The 19831-nt window shown below is 34.1% G+C and overlaps 1 protein-coding gene across 6 annotated transcripts in view; it reads left to right on the top strand.

Moving 5' to 3' along the window:
* Lrch2 (leucine rich repeats and calponin homology domain containing 2) overlaps positions 1–19831 on the top strand; it is a 97191-nt gene that overhangs the window by 47523 nt on the left and 29837 nt on the right. For 2 of the 6 annotated variants that reach the window (XM_050129078.1, XM_050129077.1), the window contains exons 6-13: positions 362–495; positions 3897–3984; positions 4283–4394; positions 4584–4681; positions 4779–4837; positions 8348–8455; positions 13810–13887; positions 15528–15593. In XM_050129078.1, coding sequence (XP_049985035.1) covers positions 362–495; positions 3897–3984; positions 4283–4394; positions 4584–4681; positions 4779–4837; positions 8348–8455; positions 13810–13887; positions 15528–15593 — 743 coding nt within the window. The remainder of the gene's footprint in view (positions 1–361; positions 496–3896; positions 3985–4282; positions 4395–4583; positions 4682–4778; positions 4838–8347; positions 8456–13809; positions 13888–15527; positions 15594–19831) is intronic. The other 4 variants (XM_050129080.1, XM_050129079.1, XM_050129083.1 and 1 more) reach the window with 2 other exon arrangements.

Raw genomic sequence — 19831 nt, 5'->3', positions numbered from 1 at the left:
TATACAAACTACCAAGGTTGTGATATCTCAGCCTATTTTGAGATCATTTCAACATACAAATAACTTGATATATTCATATTTAAATATATATTTATATTTGCAATTAGAAAGCAGAGAGATGGCTCCGCAGTTAAGTGCACTGTCTATTCTTGAAGGGGATCTGAGTTTGTTTCCCAGCACTCACAGTGTGGTTTATAATCACCTGGAACTTTGATTCCAGGGAATCACATATCTTTTTCTGGCCTTTGCCATATGGCAATCACAAGGTGCACATACATACAAGCAAAACACTCATACACATAAATAAATAAATATTTATATTTGGAGTTATTACTAAATCTACTTCATTTTTTGGTTACAGATATGCTTAAAGGGTAAAGTACATATATTTAAGTACTTAAATATACAAGCATGTTGTAGAATGGATAAGAAACCAGATTCCCTGGATCTTCCATCACTGAGTAAAAGAATGCCTTCTCAGCCCCTCACAGACAGGTAACATAAACAGTCTTATTTCACCTCTGTTTTTCCTCTGTTAGAAAAGATGTTTATCTCTCTGGGGTATGCAGAATGAATCTAGTCTGATTACACTAGTGTTTAAAAAATGTATTTGGCTGACCATCATTGGTTATTGAATAACTTCTGGGATACCGAAATAAATATGAGATTTTTCCCCAGATAGCATTATTTTAGCACAGAAAATGTATATGTTTGACAGTATAGGTAAAAATATTGATTTCCTGACTGTGACAACTGGTAGCTTAATCACTGCTTTAATACTTGTAACTAGCAGGTAGAATTTGACTTTGAGCTGAAGTTGATGGAAGCAGAAGATATTTTGGAGGTGCATTTCTTTCTTTTCCTAATGTTCTTTTCTTTTTCTGATGTTGAGTATTCAATCTAAGTAAGCACTCTATCACTGACCTACAACCTCAGCCCTTTGTGTGTGTGTGTGTGTGTGTGTTCCTTTTCTTTTTGCAGTGCCAGAGTTGAATGCAGAGCCTGTTGTATATTAGATTAGTGTTCCACCATTAAACTATAACTCTTATCTCCAGGGCAAAAGTAACATATCATTAATATTATTTCATTGTGCTGTCCTCTATAACATTTTGATATGACAGATATGTTATTCTTTTTAATTCATAACTTCAAGATGTAGATTGGTATGAAAGACTTTTGAAAATATAATTTTATCCAGAAATATGAAAAAAAAACTTGGAATGGGGTAAGACTACAGAAAGGGAATCTCTGATCACCTAAATATTTAAAGGTTTGTCATTGATTTATATGATAAATTTTAGATTGTTTTGGATGTGATTGTAGTAATATTGTTAAGAGTGAAGTCTTGAGTTCCCAAATAGGACTTTCTCACAATTATTTCTTCTCCTTTCATAAAATATTTGCATATTGTATTTATTTCCTAAAGTGTATTTTGTTTGATAGTAGTAGCAGAATATCATTAAAATTCTATTAAAGTTAGAATTAATATCTAGGGTAATATCTACTAGTATGCTTTTTTTTGCAAGTGAAGTTAGTAATGGTGTTTATTTTTTTCTCCAATCATTTTTGTTATACATAGTTGCTGAATGCCTACTGTTAGATTCAGGGCATATTTTGTTGAAAGCAGTACATGTTTGTTTTGGCAACTATTTTAACTCATAGTCTAGGTGGAACAAGGAACCATATAAATAAGTGTTAAGTCCACTTTGTACTGCTATAAAGAATACCTGAAACCATGTAATTTTAAATAATGAAAATTTTTATGGCTCATAGTTTTGGAAACTGATTAAGTCCAAAATAGGCAGGGCACATTCAGTGAAGGCCCGATTATTGCACCACAGCATGTCAAAAGGTGACAGATTAAAAAAAAAAAAAAAGAAAGTAAGAGATGTGAACAGGGTGTCAGATTACTCCTGTAACAACTCTATTTCCCAGACAAAACTAACTCCTACAATAGAGGTTAATCTCTTCAAAGACTAAATTTTTTGACCCAAATTCCTACCAGACTTCGCATGACAATGCATTTGTATTGGGAATTAAGTTTACAACACATTTAGATTATAACATTCACACACACACATACACACACACACACACTTGCACACAGATGTATGCTCATGTACACACACACAGAGTCACACATGATGGCTGGCATATGATGGTACATTTTACCATTTTTTTTAAATTTTTATGGTGCTTAAGCTACATGCAATCAGCAGAAACCATACTTCATTTTTGAATTTTCATCATTTCCAGGGATTTCAATATATAGTATGAGTATACCCTTGTGCTGATGGGTAGTGACAATGAGCTGTTGCTGGACCATAAGGGTAAACACATAATACTCTACAGTGGACTGTGTGTTGCTAAAGCATGATGTTCAAAATGCATGGTAAATGAATTTTTATTTGAAATATTTTTTAACTTACAATTAGTTTATTAGAACATTTTAACATGTATTAAAATTTGAAATTATGACACACACTTTGACAGACAAATATTTCTCATCATATTCCAAGACTTTGGTTAAGGAATATCTATTTGGGATGTTGAAGACTTTTAGCATTTTGTTTTTCTATTTTTGAGAAAAGTTCTCGCTGTGGAGTTGTGTCTGGCCTGGAATTCATTATATAGACCAGTACAGTCTGATACCTCTGAGGAGCCTCCCTGTCTGTGTTTTCAGGTACAGGCTTGTGCCGTCAGGCCTGCAACCAAGTATTATGGGGAGGTGGAATTTTAATTTAAGAAATAAACTAAGAAAATCCAGTTGTATGAACAGTGGGGATGGGGTAGGGATAATGTCAGGAAGAATGTCAAGTGCTGGAGGCACATGCCTGTAACTCAAGAACTAAGGAGGCTGAAGCAGGAGGATGGAAACTTTCAAGTAAGCTTGGGCTACATCATAGCAAGTTTCAGTCAGCTAGGGTTAAGGTGATGACAACCTGTCTTACAAAAAAAAGGAAGAGGAAAATGACACAGGTCCAGGAAGCCCTTGAGGAATTTTAACATAGTGCTAAAATCAAGGACTGTTCAGGCTTAGGTGAAATCTAGGGACCATATTTACATTAACATTTGCAAACTATATAGGTAAATTGCTCTTGTTTGCTTGCCTATAAAATAGAAAAACACCAACCATTTTTGTTAGAACTTTACATAAAGTATATTTGACGTTGTCTTTAAAACACTTAGCTCAGTACTTGCTACATACTAGGTAGTTATTGCACAGTGTGCAATAAATACTTTGCTATCTGGGTGGCATAATTTGCAAGTTAAAAATTTATAAGGACAGCTCTAGTCTCACACAAAACAGTTCTATATTCAGTACTTTACAGATTGTGTATGTGTGTTCCCTTTTCTTAATTATGAAGTAAACTAGTGTTTGTTAGTCTTCACCCTGGAAGTGATAATGGAAAGAAGCAATTGTCTACAACAGAAGTGAATCTTTTCTCTTGTTGGGTGGTTTCCCACTTCATGGAGCTTTGAAATGGAGGTACTTGTACACATTCAACATTATACATATTATTTATATAACTAACACATTTTAACAGTCTACAAGAGAGAAATTATGTGAAGTTATAAAATGCCAAAAGCACTGAATAAATGTCTTTATCAAAATGATTTTTTGGCAGGGCAGTCCATTTTCCTCTCTTTCTTTTTTCAGTCTCTCGGGAGAAATAATCTTACCAACTACTAAGTTATGGAGAACATAAAATAAAAAAATACTGCTTAAATGTCATGAGTAAAATACATTGTAGGAAAATTTATGTTATTTCCTCCTTCAAGAATTTTGGAGATCAAAAGTATGCATTTTGTGTAGCCTAGGGTGTTTTAACTCAAGTGTGCATTGTGGATTTAAGAGGAAATTCTAACTGCTCTGAGAATTTCTCTTTCTGTAGTATGGAAGATTTTTATCCAAATAAAAATCATGGCCCTGACTCTGGAATTGGAAGTGATAATGGAGAGAAGCGATTGTCTACAACGGAAGTGAGTCTCTTCTCTTGTTGATCCATGCTGCTTTGCTATTTCTTAGAGCACCGAAAAAGAGGCACTTGACAATGTTGGCTTCTAAACATACATGAAACTTTAATTTTTGTTATATTTTATGGTTTCAAAAGGAGTGCCTATTAATTTTTAAAAGCAGTACATTCATCATAACATAGATTTTTGGTTGAAATATAGAGATGGAAATCAGATGTTTTGTAATTCCTGTTTAATTAAAGTAGCACAAACTTTGTCATGTGTTTTGAATGTCTCATTTATACAGTATGCTTGTTCCTTTCAGCCATCAGATGATGATACAATCAGTCTTCACTCTCAAGTCTCAGAATCGAATAGAGAGCAAACGTCAAGAAATGACAGTCATCTAATAGGAAGCAAGCCTGATTCACAGAAAGGTAACTCATGTGATATCTGCTAGTTTTACTTCATGTATGCATGGCATATTAAAACTGAGATTTTTATTAAAATAGACTTTGAAAGTGTGCAGTATTTTATGATATATTTTATATTCACAGCTAAGCTTTTATCATGAGTATAAAGTAATAGAGCATTTATAATATTTCATAATATTAATCTGAACCTAGACCAGGAAGTATATGATTTTATTGATCCCAACACAGAAGATGTAGCAGTTCCTGAACAAGGAGATACACATATTGGATCATTTGTCTCTTTCCTTAAGGTAAACAAAACTGAACAAACATTAATAACATTCACTTCTTCCTGATCATACCGAAGTATATCATGCAATTTAAAATGATAACTTTCCTTTTTATAAGGGGAAAGAAAAGTGCTCTGAAAAATCTCAGAAAATTGAAGAACTGGGAAATGAAAAAAAGTAAGTATACAAAAATTTTCAAAATGTTTCTTATGAATTCTTGGACTTGTCATTATGTATTCCTACTTGAGAGCACTTGAAAGAATTTGTTTCATATGCCATGTTTTCCCCCATGTCATGTGGAGATAGTTAACTTTCTAGTACTTCGAATTCCTTAATTATATTCATAATTCTAATAGACATTTGGTCCCTCCTGCAGTAGAATACTAATCGTGTGCATTATTTGGTTACCAAAGAGGACTATGTCTTCATGAATATTATTTCATTTAAGTTCTTTAACAACCCTTTCATATAAATGTCATCAGCATCATTTTATCAATAAGGAAGCTGAGACTTAGAGTTCTGAATCTCTGCAAGTTGGGCTTTGTGTCTCTTGATTTAACATACTTTCCATTTTGTTACCTGGTTATGGAAATGTTGAGCTAGATATTTCCATATTTTATTACAGTAATTGAGATTTTTATCTTTTATTTATATTTCATTTCACAAAATGATGGAGTCAGTCATCCCTTTAGGTTCTTTATAGCTTTACTAATCAGGACCAGCACTGTGTGATTTTCCAAGTTTCTCATTTAATCTTGGCTAAAGTCCTGCTTTGGGCAAAATTGACTCCATATCTATCCATAGGGGAGGTGATATTCAGTGATTTTATATTACCTACTAAAAGGCTTTATATTATATATATAAAGGCACATAGCTAGTGCTCATTAGCATTTGAACTGAACTTTCTCTCAGTTCCCTTAGTTTTCTCTGTACATTGTGCTTCCTTCAAGTGACTTTATTGATAATTATGTTTAGTGCTAGGGATTGACTCAAGGTTTTATGCATGCTAAATGCATATTTTCTAAACTACACACTTGAAACTTTATTTGGTAATTTTATAAGCAATTTTTAATTTATTATTTCTACTACCCAATGAGGTAGTACATTGCTTTGTCTTGTAGTCTTTTTTTTTAATGTGGAGGATTGACTGTAGAGCCTTCACCATGCTAGACAAGTGTTCTATCACTGAGCTATAGCCTAAGTCCTACTTTTAAATTAATGAGTTTTTAGATAATTTCACAAATGTAAACAAGACATAGTTGTCATTCTCATCCCCCTTCTCACTACAATCCCTGTTATACCCATTTCCCACAGATCTTTCATTTATGTTGTTCATGTCGTTTTATTTTGTTTTGGGGCCCACTGAGATTAACCAGACCTGTCTGTGTCAACCATTGGTTTAAAAATAGCTGTTGGAGTTTCCTGGCTCAGCAGTGAATACACACCTCCACACAGTGGTTCACCCTCTCCCAATAGTTTAGAAGGAATGGGTTCCCCGTTTCCTTAACTTATTGTTAGTAGGTCCTGTCTTGTGTTGGCCCAAATGAAGCTAACTATGTGTTTTACAAAGTAACTTTTGGAGTTTTACATTGTCTAGAGAAGTTGTTCCCAAATTGTGGGTCATGACCCCTTGGACAAATCTCTATCTCCAAAATTAGTCACATTTTGATACATAACAATAGCAAAATTATAATTGTGAAGTAGCCGCAAAAATAATTTTATAAATGAAGGGGTCACAACAACATGAGAAACTGTATTAAAATGTCACAGCATTAAGAAGGCTGACAACCAATGATCCAGAGAGTGACATTTCACAGCCCTTCACCCAACATTTTGGCTCTTATTTTCCTCTGCATCTTCTATGATATTCTTTTTTTTTCAGTTCTAATTTCTTTTTTTCCCTTTTTTATTACTTAAAAAATACCAATTCCGGCGTGGGCCGGGCGTTGGTGGCGCACGCCTTTAATCCCAGCACTCGGGAGGCAGAGGCAGGCGGATCTCTGTGAGTTCAAGACCAGCCTGGTCTACAGAGCTAGTTCCAGGACAGGCTCCAAAGCCACAGAGAAACCCTGTCTCGGAAAAAAAAAATACCAATCCAAATTCCCACTCCCTCCGCTCCTCCCAGTCCCCTCCCTCCGCAGACCCTCCCCCCTCCAATGCTAAGGGAGTGCCATGCACCCCACCCTGTGGAAATTCCAAGGCCCTCCCTACTACGTCTAGGTTGAACAAGGTTTACATCCAACGAGAATAGGATTCCATGAAGCCTGTATATGCAAGTAGAGATACATCCCAGTGTCACTAACAGTCTGCCCCAACTGTCAACCCCCTTCAGAGGGGTTTGGTTGATCCCATGCAAGTTCACTCCCAGTCCAGTTGGAGTTGGTGATCTATTGTTAGCTCAAGCAAACTGTCTTAGTGGATGACCCCTTCATGGTCTTGTATTCCTTGCTCATACTCTCACTCCCTCCACTCTTCAACTGGATCTTGAGAGTTCAGTTCAGTGCTCTGATGTGGTTCATTGCCTCTGTTCCCCATCTGTTGTTGAACGAAGGTTCTATGGTGATATTTAAGATAATCATCAGTCTGACTACAGGGTAAGGTCAGTTCAGACACCCTATCCTCTATTGCTTAGTGTCTCAGCTGGGTTTATCCCTGTGGGTTCTTGGGCATTTTTCTAGAGCCAGGTTTCTTGCTAACTCCATAATGACTCCCTCAATCAAGATATCTCTTTCCTTGCTCTCATATCTGTCCTTCCTCCTCTCGACCATCACATTCCCTCAAGTTCCCCGCCCTTCTCCCCCCACCCTCTGCCCCTGCTCCCAAATAGAGCCTTAGAAGTGGTGATAAAAATGCCTCGTTTTTACCTACAAGCCCTCTTTTTTACTTTGTATTTTGGATAGGGTTTGCCACATTGCCAAGGTTAGCCTTGAACTCATTCTGTAGCCTGGAGCTGCCTTGAATTTGTGGTTGTCTAGCCTTAGGCTCCAATGTAGCTGAGATTACAGGTCTGTGGCACCATTTTGCTGTACTCTTCAGATTCCATTTTTCTATTAATTTCTTACTTCATCAAATGAGAATGCAATATTATTATTGCCATTATTGTTATTTTGGTTCTTGTTATTGAATGAAGTGCTTTTAATACCAAATAGTTACAATTTCAAGAATAACTTACTTTTAATTTAGTTTTTAATGTTAAAAAGATTTATTTTAGCAATTTCTGGAAAATTTTAAACTCTCATTTGAACCTGCTTAAAATCCCCCCTATTTAAACTATTTTATTTGTTTTATATAGAAATCTTAAAAAACAAAACAAGTAAACTTTAGAAACAGTGTCGCAAAATGAAAATTTTTGATATTGGTTTTTCTTTATTTCTAAAAATTGGCTATCTGGAATTTTTCAGTCCTTTATATACCCAAAGCTACCTTTATCTTTAACTTGTGACCATTATATGTTTCAAAAAAATTTAAAATGATCTATACTTCAATATCACTTGTTAGCTGTAGTTATATTGAGTTGAGAATGCTGTTGTATTTTCCTAAATATTCCTTATTTTCTACTTTAGTATTTTAAATATAAAGGCTTAAAAATTTTTGCTCACTTGGAATTAAAACTAACAATAGTTTCCATATCTAGATGTTGACAAAGAATAGTTCGCTTTACTTTTGGAATCACTGTGTCTGTTTCAGACTTGACAAAGAACAGTTACTTCAGGAGGAAGATGATGATAATTTGAAAGAAGTAACTGATTTGAGGAAGATAGCTGCTCAGTTATTGAAGCAAGAACAGAAGAACAGGTATTATTTTTAGTAATAAGATTTGAACAGGCAAATATTATTATCAGTGAAAGATTATCAACTTAAGGAAATGAAGCTGCAAGTAACAAATAGGGATCTTTAAATATAGAAATATATGTAGCCAAGAGGTTTACTGCTGAAAGCCAGTGGGAAATACTTAGAAAAGAAATATGAGATTGAATATATAACTAATAGAATGTTCACAATTTGGCTCTATCTATTTTTATGGTATTGGTGATCAAACTCTGGGCTTCATCCATGCTAGGCAAGGCCTCTGCTCTTGCACTGTACACTAGCTTTAGTTAATGTACTTACAATTTTTATGTCTGTGATAAATCATAGTAATTGATTTGCTTGACTATATTCATTTTTAGCTCACAGTAGCATTATTTGCAGTATAAGCACTTCTTTATGAGTATGTAGTATACTGGTAAAGTTTATTAGATTTTATCAGATTACAAATTATTTGGGATATGCAGTTTCTCCAGAATTGAAGTGAATTATATAATTGGTTCTTAAATCAGTGTGACAATTTTAGTATCCCAACTTTACAATTGGTTAATTCTTGGGTGAACAACTTTTCTCCTCTCTAGTTCAGCTTTGTCCAAGTGCATGTCTTTGCCAACAAGCAAGGCATTGCATGAGCATGAACATAGAATCTAGTTAAGTCTATTTAAACATTTTTTTTGTGTAGTGTAAAAATGTGTTCACAAACATGTGTGCACCTATGGAGGTCAGAGGGACACATCAGGTATCTTCCTCGGTTGCTTTCCACATAGCATTTTGAGACACAGTCTCCCACTAAACCTAGAACTCACTGATTGACTAGAGTCATTGATTGTTGAGTCTTGAGGAACCACCACCCTCACCAGGTTGGACTTACAGATGCAGGCAGCCATCCCTGGATTGTTTACAGGTGCTGAAAATCTAAATGCATAGAAGGCACTTTGCCTACTGAGCTCAAAGCCCATTTTTAGTAGATGAAATGAACCATGTGCTACTCTTACTGCTATCTATATTTACTGAGAATCTTGCATTTGTAGTTTTGAAATAGACTGAATTTTTTGTTTCTTTTTCATGAGAAAATTTGTAGGATAATTTTGGTATATTTAGCATGAATAATTAGTTTTTCATTTTACTTATTCAAAATAAATATTTGTGGTTAACATGGTTACTATGTTTTGAGAAGATTTGATATTGGCATTTGTTTTAAAAATATCATTAAAACCTAGCATCTGGCAACTGGATTGATGGATGGTTCAGGGGTTAGGACCACATTTTGCTTTTCTAGAAGACTGGGGTTTTTTTTCCCCTAAACCCAAGGTGGGTGGCTCCTGTAATTCTACCTCCAGGGGATCCAACACCCTTTTCTGGCTTCCACATAACCCACAAATACGTGGCATACACTCACATATACACATATATATTCTTTAAAAAATGCGTTGTATCTGGATATGGTGGTGCATGCCCATAATCCCGGATCTTAGGAGGCTGAGGGTCACAAGAAGGTAGTCAGTCTGGGCTGTATAAAACTGTGTCTCATAATACAAAACCAACCCTGAAAAGTTCTCACAAGTGAGTGCTGACTGCATAACTCAGTAATGGAACTCTTGCCCACCCTATATGGGGTCCAGGTTACATTTCCAATACCACAAAACAAACAAAATGCAGACAGTGCTGGTGAGATGACTCAGTGCATAAAGGTGCTTGCAGACAAGCCTGACAGCTTCGGTTTGATCCCTGGAACCCATGTGGTAGAAGAAGAGAACCAGCTTCCACAGGTTGTCTTCTGAGTTTCACACAAAAGCTGAGGCATGCAAGTGTATAAACAGAGACATGCATGAAATAAATTCATACATGAAACCAAAAGACAAAATAAGGAACCATATCAAATGAGGAGTATAGGATCTGCTTTTATGAAAAAAAAAAAGAAACTGGCAAGTAGATAGTATGATAAGTAGCCATCTAATATTTACACAGCTACTACAATTTCTCTTAAAATTGTCACACTATAAAATAATCGCTTATCTGTCTATCATTTCTTTATCTTATGAATTCCCATTCTGTTTCGTTTTTTCTCGTATCACTTCTTTATGTAAATGTTTCCTTGTGTTTTTACAGTTTAATATATTCTTACAATTCATTTCTACTATGCCATTTTATAATAACTTCTAATTTTTGAGGTTATAATATGTTACATAATTTTTGCCTTCCTCTTTCTCCCTCCATATTATCCCATATAACTCTCTACTTTACTCTGTTTCAAGTTTATGAACCTTTAAAAAATTGTTACATGTCTGTATGTATACATAGGTATATGTGTTTTACATATGTATTATATACATATATATGTAGCTACACACATACATTCACAAATGCATAAACATAACCTACTCAGTCTATATAACTTGTATGTATGTTTTCAGGGCTGATCATTTGATATTGGATAATCAATTGGTGTGCTCCAATATGCCTTTTTCAAACTGGTTGCAGTAAGGTTATATGTAGCCTAAGTGTTCCTCAGCTGTGTGGTTTGACTTAATGATGCATACTACTACCAGATCTTGGAAGTTAAAAATGCTTGAGTTTATGCTTCCTTTACTTAGTAAAGTTTTATTTATTTTTCATTATGAGAAGAGAATAGTGATTTTTTTTTCTTTTTTTTAATATAATTTTTTTATTGAAAAAAAAATTTCCGCCTCCTCCCCGCCTCCCNCGCTCCATCCTGGTCTAGGAAGGTGGTCATCCAAACTGGCTAGGCTCCCACAAAGCCAGAACATGAAGTAGGATCAAAACCCAGTGGCATTGTCCTTGGCTTCTCAGCAGCCCTCATTGTCCGCCATATTCGGAGAGTCCGGTTTTATCCCATGCGACTGAATAGTGATATTTTTAAGATTCTACAATAATATCCATTTTCTGTTTGAGAGTTTAATTTTAGACTCAACCTTGCCATACAGTTTTTCCTTATTTTCATCTCTACTATTATTATATTCGTTTTTATCTATCTATGTTTCTTAGATTATCCTTCATAGTTTAGGTTAAGGGTTATCTAAGTAGTCCATCTTTTGTGGGGTTTGCTTTGGCAATACCTTTATAACTAGTACAAAGCGGGGCCTAGATTTGTTTTCTAACACAGAGGACCCAGTGTTTTACTCTTGTTTGCTAATTGAGTTCTTGAAACTTGTCAAATTTTAACTTAATGGAAGTTATCAGTTCAGCTGAAATTTTTATATTCTACATAAAACTTTCTTTTATTTTTCAAGATATATACAAAGCTAATTTTGTCTCCATCTGATTTTCTTCTTTTTATCTTTTTACATGTTACTAGATAATATAAGAACTATTTAGGTTAAGTATTTTTATGTACTGATGTGTATAACTTTTGAAGGCATTAAGTATGTTTGAGGCACTCATTCTTTTATACTTCAGTATAAGAAAGATATTCAGCATTGTAGTCTTTACAAATATGGAATTCTTTGCCATAATGCTAAATGTAACTCTTACCTGCTAGTTAAATGAGAAACAAATTTGTTTTTTAAAAGTTCTGTAGAGAAAATGTAGAATCTACGTATCAGTTCTTAATACAATTATTATATTTTGGGATTTCTTTTGTTTATTGTTATTTTCATTTAAAAGTAATTTATATAGTATGAGATTAACTCCAAGTACTAGAAAATGTCCTCCAAGACTCCAACCTTGACTGTATACTGTACTGTTCTTTTACTTATTATTGTTTCAAAATGAACATATGTTTAGGTCTAGGCTAAAAGAAGCGATGGTTATACTCTCAAAGTAAGGTTGACTGGAGCAATAGTGATATTGAGTTCCATGATGATTTTGTTATGGCTGTTTTGCTGCTTGCTTAACTTATACTAGTTAGTATGAATCATTACTTTGTAACAGAAGTGTGTGCTTTTATTTGGTCCTAATACTGTCCTAAGAAAGTAACAGAAGTATCCAGAAGACAAAATTATTGACCAAAAACAGTGGGGAAAGTGCTCAGTGAATAGAGTACTGTGTAGCTAGCCCACAAGGCTTCAGATTATGAAGACAAGTTGCCTATAAGGCAGCCCTACTTTCTCTGATGTACAGGGTAGGCTTCTGTGAAGCTACTGCGGTGCTGTGTGTCTGTTGTCTAACTCCTTGGGAACAGAGACTAGTGCATTTCTTGGGCCCAGTGTTTGTGAAACAAAATCTTATGGAGAATGCAGCTGATAATAAAGGATAAAAACCAGCACTCCCCAAGGAAGAATTTCAAATGAAAAGAATATGTTTTAAAATTAGTATTTTAAAATAATTTTATGAGATGAATAGATTGTAGATGTCTGCTTATAACATTGTGCTTATAGGTAACAATGCACTTCACATTTAAAAAAAATGATTTCAGGGGAGATCTCATGTTAAATTTTTTTAAAATTTTAAATTTTCTATTATATTCCTGGGGTCAACCTCAGACCACATGCATACTAGATAATTAAACATTTTTGCCACAATTAAGTTAAATTTAGAAAATAGGTATGCTTCTCTGAATTAGGAAGAGAATTGAAAAAGGAGCTGTGAATAAAATATCAGTATTAGTATTTTGCATGTGAATGTGTGACTTATCGTAAAAGGAATATTTGTAATATTGACTTGAGAATAAAATGAAGGAAATTCTGATAAAAACGCTTTAATGATACTCTATAACCACTGATCCATTTCCCTACATTTTAACCAATTCTACTTATGTATGTTAGCAGTAGAAAAATGATTCTATACTTTGCCATATAGTCCTTTCATTGTCATGATAAGTGAGTCCTTAGCTAGCTTGTAATATTTGGTTATTATCCTAAAGTAAAGATTATTGTATATGTGCACTTTACAACAGTTTCAATTAACTGATTCTCATTATATATTTCTATGATAATGTATTCTATACTATTTTGATATGTCTGACATCTTCATAAATGTTTTATTTGATTTTAGTTATGGCCTGAGAACTTTTTTTTATTGTGAATGAATGTACTTCTGAATACCTTGTGACATAGCTAGACAACAAAAGAACAATTTTTAAAGGTTAAATAACTGAAGAAATTAAAAGCAGGTTTTGAGAAGATTATGGAATGAGTTTAGAATTATAAAATGCATTATGATATGTGTCTTTTGATTATTATCTGATTAATCAGCATTACAAGTTAAGGAGCATTGTATTAACCTCTAGTTTGTTATAACTACTTCAATAGTTCTCTTAAATCTTGAAACCTAGCCATTCTTTCTTTTCTGTTTTCTTTACTAATGACTTCCTTGTCTTCTCCAAAAATATCTCCCTTCTCCCATCTTTTGATTTGGTTGATATATGTGAAATGTGAATATAGATGGAGGCCTTTAAATTATAGAACATCATTCAGTGACAAACTCTTCCAGAGGACCAGAGCAGCAGGCCGGAAATCAAGGTATCTAGAGTTGGTAGAAGCCATAAGTATTAAGGGGCCAGGATTATGTAACATTTTTCTTAAAATAAGTACTGGGAACTGTGTTAGGGAAGCATATTAATAATAGCAAACAGAAAATTAGATAAAATAGATGTTTACTTTTTCTTTATCACAGAGTAAAAAAATGAAATATCAGGGTGTATTCCAGAGTGCTATATAGTTGAATTTTCAAATACATAATCCATATTTTTATATGTAAGTTGGTTTCAACTATTTTTCTTTTTGCTACAGTATGATACATATATCATACTAGTAAGTGGTGTGGAACAGCATTATTTTATCAGGATGAAGGTCATAATAGATTGACCAGTTCCCTCTAACAGTGATTCTGACTTTCCTTCCTAAGTAGTATTTATTGTTATTTCTCTATTTTTTTTAAATCTTCTTTTTAAGTATATTTTCCTTTGATATTTCAATACCATAATTTTACATTTTTGGATCTAAAGAAATTTTATGTACATAGGAAAATATATTTAAATGTGCTTAATTTTGTGATTTGTGGCCCAGAAATACAGGTTTGTGTCAATACTTTACCTTTTGACATCATTGTATTTACTCAGTGAGGCTATGCTTAGAGTCAAGCTAGTAAGGAAGAGAGCCCAACATCAACTGACTGCTCTATCTTTACCATAGAGCAGTAATTACCAGTGTGTATTTTTTTTATTTTTTTATTTTTGGTATTTCGAGACAGGGTTTCTCTGTGGTTTTGGAGCCTGTCCTGTAACTAGCTCTTGTAGAACAGGCTGGTCTCGAACTCACAGAGATCCACCTGCCTCTGCCTCCCGAATGCTGGGATTGAAGGCATGCGCCACCACCCACCGCCCAGCAACCAGTGTGTATTTAATTAATATTAAACTCACTAAATTATTTTTTATAGTCTTTAGATTGTTGATGTCTAAAGTATTCCTTAAAAAGTAGATATTTTATTCATTGTAGCACTATTTGTAGAATTAAGTTACATTTATATGTATATTAATAAGAATGTTTTAATATGTACAATTACTTTTTTTAATGAAAGACAGTTACTAATTTACCACATTTGATATTGAGGTTAATACTTCGTATTAGATAAAGCCTTAAACAAATAGCTTTCTTTTATAGGAAATTATTATATTTTTGTTATAATACTCTTTCCTATTGAAGCTTTAAGAATTTTTTGATTTTTTTTTTAAAAAAGAGTTGACCTTTAAAATTGATTTTTGCATTTACAATTAAAGTTTTCTATTTGGCTTCTGTCAAAGTGATTATGAAGTACCAACATATCTCCTGTCATTTTCTGTCCTGAAAACAAGGAAATGACTCAAAATGATACCTAAAATATTTCATTATATTCTGTGTAAATTAGAATTAGATATATACAGAGTAATCATGCATTGGCTAGGAAATATCCACACTTAATGACTGGTTTCTAAAACAAGATGCAAGACACATTTTGTGAACATCATTCATAAATGAGGTGCTGATGGGCACTTAAGTCCAAACGGGACTGAAATATTATTTTCTAGCAAGATCTTCATGACATAGATGCAGTTTATTTAGGACGTAAGTGTGCAATGTTATCTTCAGTATAGCTTGTAATTAATGTGTTGATTTACTTCTAGGATTCTTAATCATTCAACTTCTGTCATGAGAAATAAGCTGAAACAAACTGTGGAATGTGAAAAGAGGTATAAACATATCATAGTCATTATAATATTTGGTATCTTAAATGAGACTTGATACTCTTATAGCAATTTTCCTCAAATGATGTTATGTGGATATATGATGCAGATGTCATATAGGTAGATAATTTAAAGATCAAATATGTCAAAACTTGTGTCCAATTGGGTTTTCTGTAAACAAACGCCCTGATTCTGATTCTTTTTGTTTATACTTGAGGTTTGTCTTGATTCATTCACAAATGTTTATCCAATTGATATAACCACCATTAATAATGTATTTCTTTATCACTGGTTATGGTTATTCTTTGTTATTGTTTACATTTTAATTTCTTTTAATTGAGTTTTACTAAGCTATTTGTTAAATAACATAGGTTTACAGATATGGATTTCAAACAACTAGATCTGAAAATTTCTATTTATTGTTCTTCATTGGTTTTACCCAAGTCCTGGGTATAAATTTTCAAAGATAGGAGTACAGAGGCACACACTGAAGGATAATTTATTGGATGCTGGATATATGTGTATTCTTTTAGCTCTGTAAATGATCTGTCTTATTCAGTCATCACAATAAAATTGTGAAGTTGTTACTTTTGCTATACTCATTTACACATGAGCAAACTGAAACTAAGAATTTTCATAACTAGCTAAGAATTTTCATAACTAGCTCACATTGTAAGTGGGAGAGTCATGATTCATTCTTAGGTGTGTCTTACGTGTGTCTTATTGCAGAACCTGAAGACTTCATATATATAGTAACAATAAATTTACTTCAGATCCATGCATATCACTCGACATATTTCTGTAGATAGTGCAGATTTGTGTCTCCAAACCTCTTTTCCTGTGTCATCTACCCTAGTGAATGTGAAGGTACTATGTAGTCCCCTAAGCCAGCAACTTTGGAAATACCTCACTCTTATGTCTTCCTCCTGCGACATGAATATCCTATTAACCCTTTTTCCATCCTCTCCATTACTATTTTTTTTTAGTTGTATTGCTTCAGCTCCCATTGTTTTCCATCTGAGTTTCTGTGACAGCCTCCGCACATAACTCCTTTCTTTTCTGTATTATTAAAGAACAGAGGTTTTTAAAACTTAATCAGCCAATACAACCCCTATTTCTTATTTTCTAACCTTTTATGATAAAGGATAAAATGTTGAGATTAACCATAGAGTTGAAATGGGCTTCTACTTGTCTTCAATCTCAGCTCAGAGCCTCAACTTTGCACTCTATAGAGTAACAGCCTTTAAGTTTAGAAGCATAACTCTTTTATTTACTTCCATATGCTTCCCTATTTCTACATTCTATATCTTGGTCTCCTTTTCATATTGCCCATGTTTCTTCCTTCCCTTGCATCGTCTCTTAGAAGTCAGTTCAATTCTGCATGGTTGTGTGAGAGCTTCATAGTAGACAGCATCACAGTGTTGGGAGCATGTATAGAAGAGGTCACACAGTAAGACAGGAAGACAGAAGGATTTAATAATTAAGTTCACTTTTAGGTTTTATATAATGCAACTTATTTTCATAGAAGCCACTTGAGCTCCTAGAAAACTACATTAATCTCTTCCAAAGCCAGGCTTTTTAATGACCATATTGTATTGTACTGAGCACTACTCCTATTGATTTCACCACTTCTTTACCACCACGCAGAGCTTCAAGCTATTTTTTTTTTTAAATATATACCTTGTGGGAAACACACTGTATGGAAGGTATAGTATACCCTTCTTCTATATGTACATATGAGTATTGGCATTTGTTTATATACCTAGGTGTGTGCATCAGTATATACAACAGTGTTTATATATAGGAATGTGCACTGATACATACCACAGCGTTTATATACCAGTGTTTATAAGTATATTACAATGTTTATATATATAAGTTGTACATATATATTACACTGTTTATATGTATGTTGTGCATTGATATTTACCACAGTATGGTGGAATTTCTATTTTACTTTCCATTTAGATGCATAGTAGGAATGTCTGATTTCCAGAAATCATACTTCTACTCAGTATTGTTGCACATTCAAGCATGATTTTTCTGCATTTTTCCCCATTTCAGAAAATGCTAACTCCATTCTTATTGTACAACACATGAAAAAGTTTCATCCTTGGTTTGTCACTTTCTCTCAAACCCCATAGTTAACCCATTACCAAATCATGTTGACTAGTGAGACCTGATCACATCTTACCAACTCCACTTCTGTCAATCTTGCTCTCTACACACCCAACTGTGCACAGGCATAAGGTGGCAAACATGGATTTCCCTCAAGAGTTTACGTGGGGAATACAGTTTTGCCTTATTGTACAGACATTAAAAATTACTTTAGGTCAGATCAGCGTATACTCCTTTGTTCCTGAAAAAACTGAGAGTATGTCTGTATAGAAATTGTCAAAGTGTTGATAGTCAGTAGAAGAGTCAAATTCAATCCCATATTTCCAAGAGGGCTCTATGTGTAGTCCAATGCAGGTGGGGTTAAAGACTATTATTAGGTGGCTTGTTCAGGGAGGTGTGTGTGCATAGTGTGGTATGGGAAAGTGAAAGAGCTGGACTGATAATTATTAGAAGTGTTGTGTATGTTTCCACTCTCCCTCTCTCCTCTCTTTCTCCTCTCTCTCTCTCTCGTTTCTCTCTGTCTCTGTCTCTCTCTCTCTTTCTTTCTCTCTCCCTCTCCCCTCCCTCCTTGCCTCCCTCCCTCCATCTGCGTGTGTATGTGTGTGTCTGTGTGTGGTTGTATGGTTGTGTGCATTACCAAACCATATAGAGTCCCAGGATGCTATTCTATGTGCTAACCTGCTTCTTTATTATACTATCCTGTGGACTATGTATGCCACTTTTTCTCTTACTTCTAAATGTAGGAAACGTCTGGACTCTGCCTTGAATTTTTTCTCTCTGGTCTGTGGCATGGAAATGCTCTCCATGTTGCAACATGGGACAAGCATGTCATTCTTCTTTCATTATCCATTTCTATGATTCTTTATTTACATTTAAAATAAATTTATTTAATAGAGTTCTGTATATTGATAAGAGGTTAGGATGCAGGCTTTTTGTCTTCCTTTTGACTCTTCCTTCTTTTACTTACCCATCCCTTTTTGCTGTTTCTTTCTTTCTGTATTTTACAAGTACTCATTATATTGTTTATATTTTACTTGCTACATAATCTCCAATTTCTATACATTTGTACCATAAGTTTTTGTACCAAAAAAAAATTGTATTCTATCTTCCACTGAAAAAAAATCTATAAATTCTGGAATTGTTGTTACTATATTTTCATGTTTGTACACTTTTTATTACTTCCCGAGGATAGGGATATTCCTTGTACTCATAAATTTTTATTATTTTTTCTCTTGTTATTCTTCCTTCTCTTGTTCCTCCTCTCCATCCTTTCTGTCTGTTTGAAACAAGTTCTTACTCTGTGGCCTGGGCTGACCTTTACCTTATCTGTGGATACCAATCAGGACTCCAGCTCATGGTGATGGCTCCACCTTGTGAGTGCTAAGATGTCCAGTATGAGCCACGACACTCATCTTTACTCCCTCCTTCTTCCCCATCTCTCATTTAATCTTTAAATTTTTAGTGTGTTTCTGTTTGTGTGTGTGTGTTTGTCTGTCTGTGTAAGTGTATGCCACATGTTTCTGTGTGTGAATGGTTGCCAGAAGAGGATATTGGATCCCTTGGAGTTAGAAGAAGCATGTGTTAATGTTGAACTCAGTCCTTTGTAGACCCTCTTACATCACAACTGAAGTTCATGATCGTAATTCAACAGGAAATAATGTATTCTGAACTCTGGCATTTAGATGAAGGAATTTTATGTGTTTGCTTATTTATTTGTTTGTTTGTTTATTATGTGTGTGCATGCATATGCATGTGTACCATGGCACAGGTGTGGATGTCAGAGGACAACTGTCAACAATTCAGGGGTTTGGTTCTCCCCTTCCACTATGTGAATCCCAGGGATCTAACTCAGGTTGTCAGGCTTGTTGGCAAGCTAGTACCTTTACATGCTCACTCATCTCACTGATACCATTGTGATATTTGAAAGAAAGAGTAACTTGTTTTTTATAATATTATGTTTATTTTACTATATATTTATACATATGATACGCCTTTTGGCCTCTACAAAATAGGGTTGGGTTATGCATATGATGAATATAAAATAAACTCATTTTGTTATTTCTTGTGGCACAATAGTTAGTAGGCACTCGCTATTGGTTGTTTTTTATCAACTTTAATTTATATAA

This window comes from Alexandromys fortis, unplaced genomic scaffold (genome assembly GCF_014885135.2).
Source record: "Alexandromys fortis isolate MF-2015 unplaced genomic scaffold, M_Fortis_MF-2015_v1.1 scaffold_247, whole genome shotgun sequence".
Taxonomy (NCBI): Eukaryota; Metazoa; Chordata; class Mammalia; order Rodentia; family Cricetidae; genus Alexandromys; species Alexandromys fortis.
The sequence above is the reverse complement of the archived record's forward strand: the minus strand, read 5'-3'. Positions and strand labels throughout refer to the sequence as shown.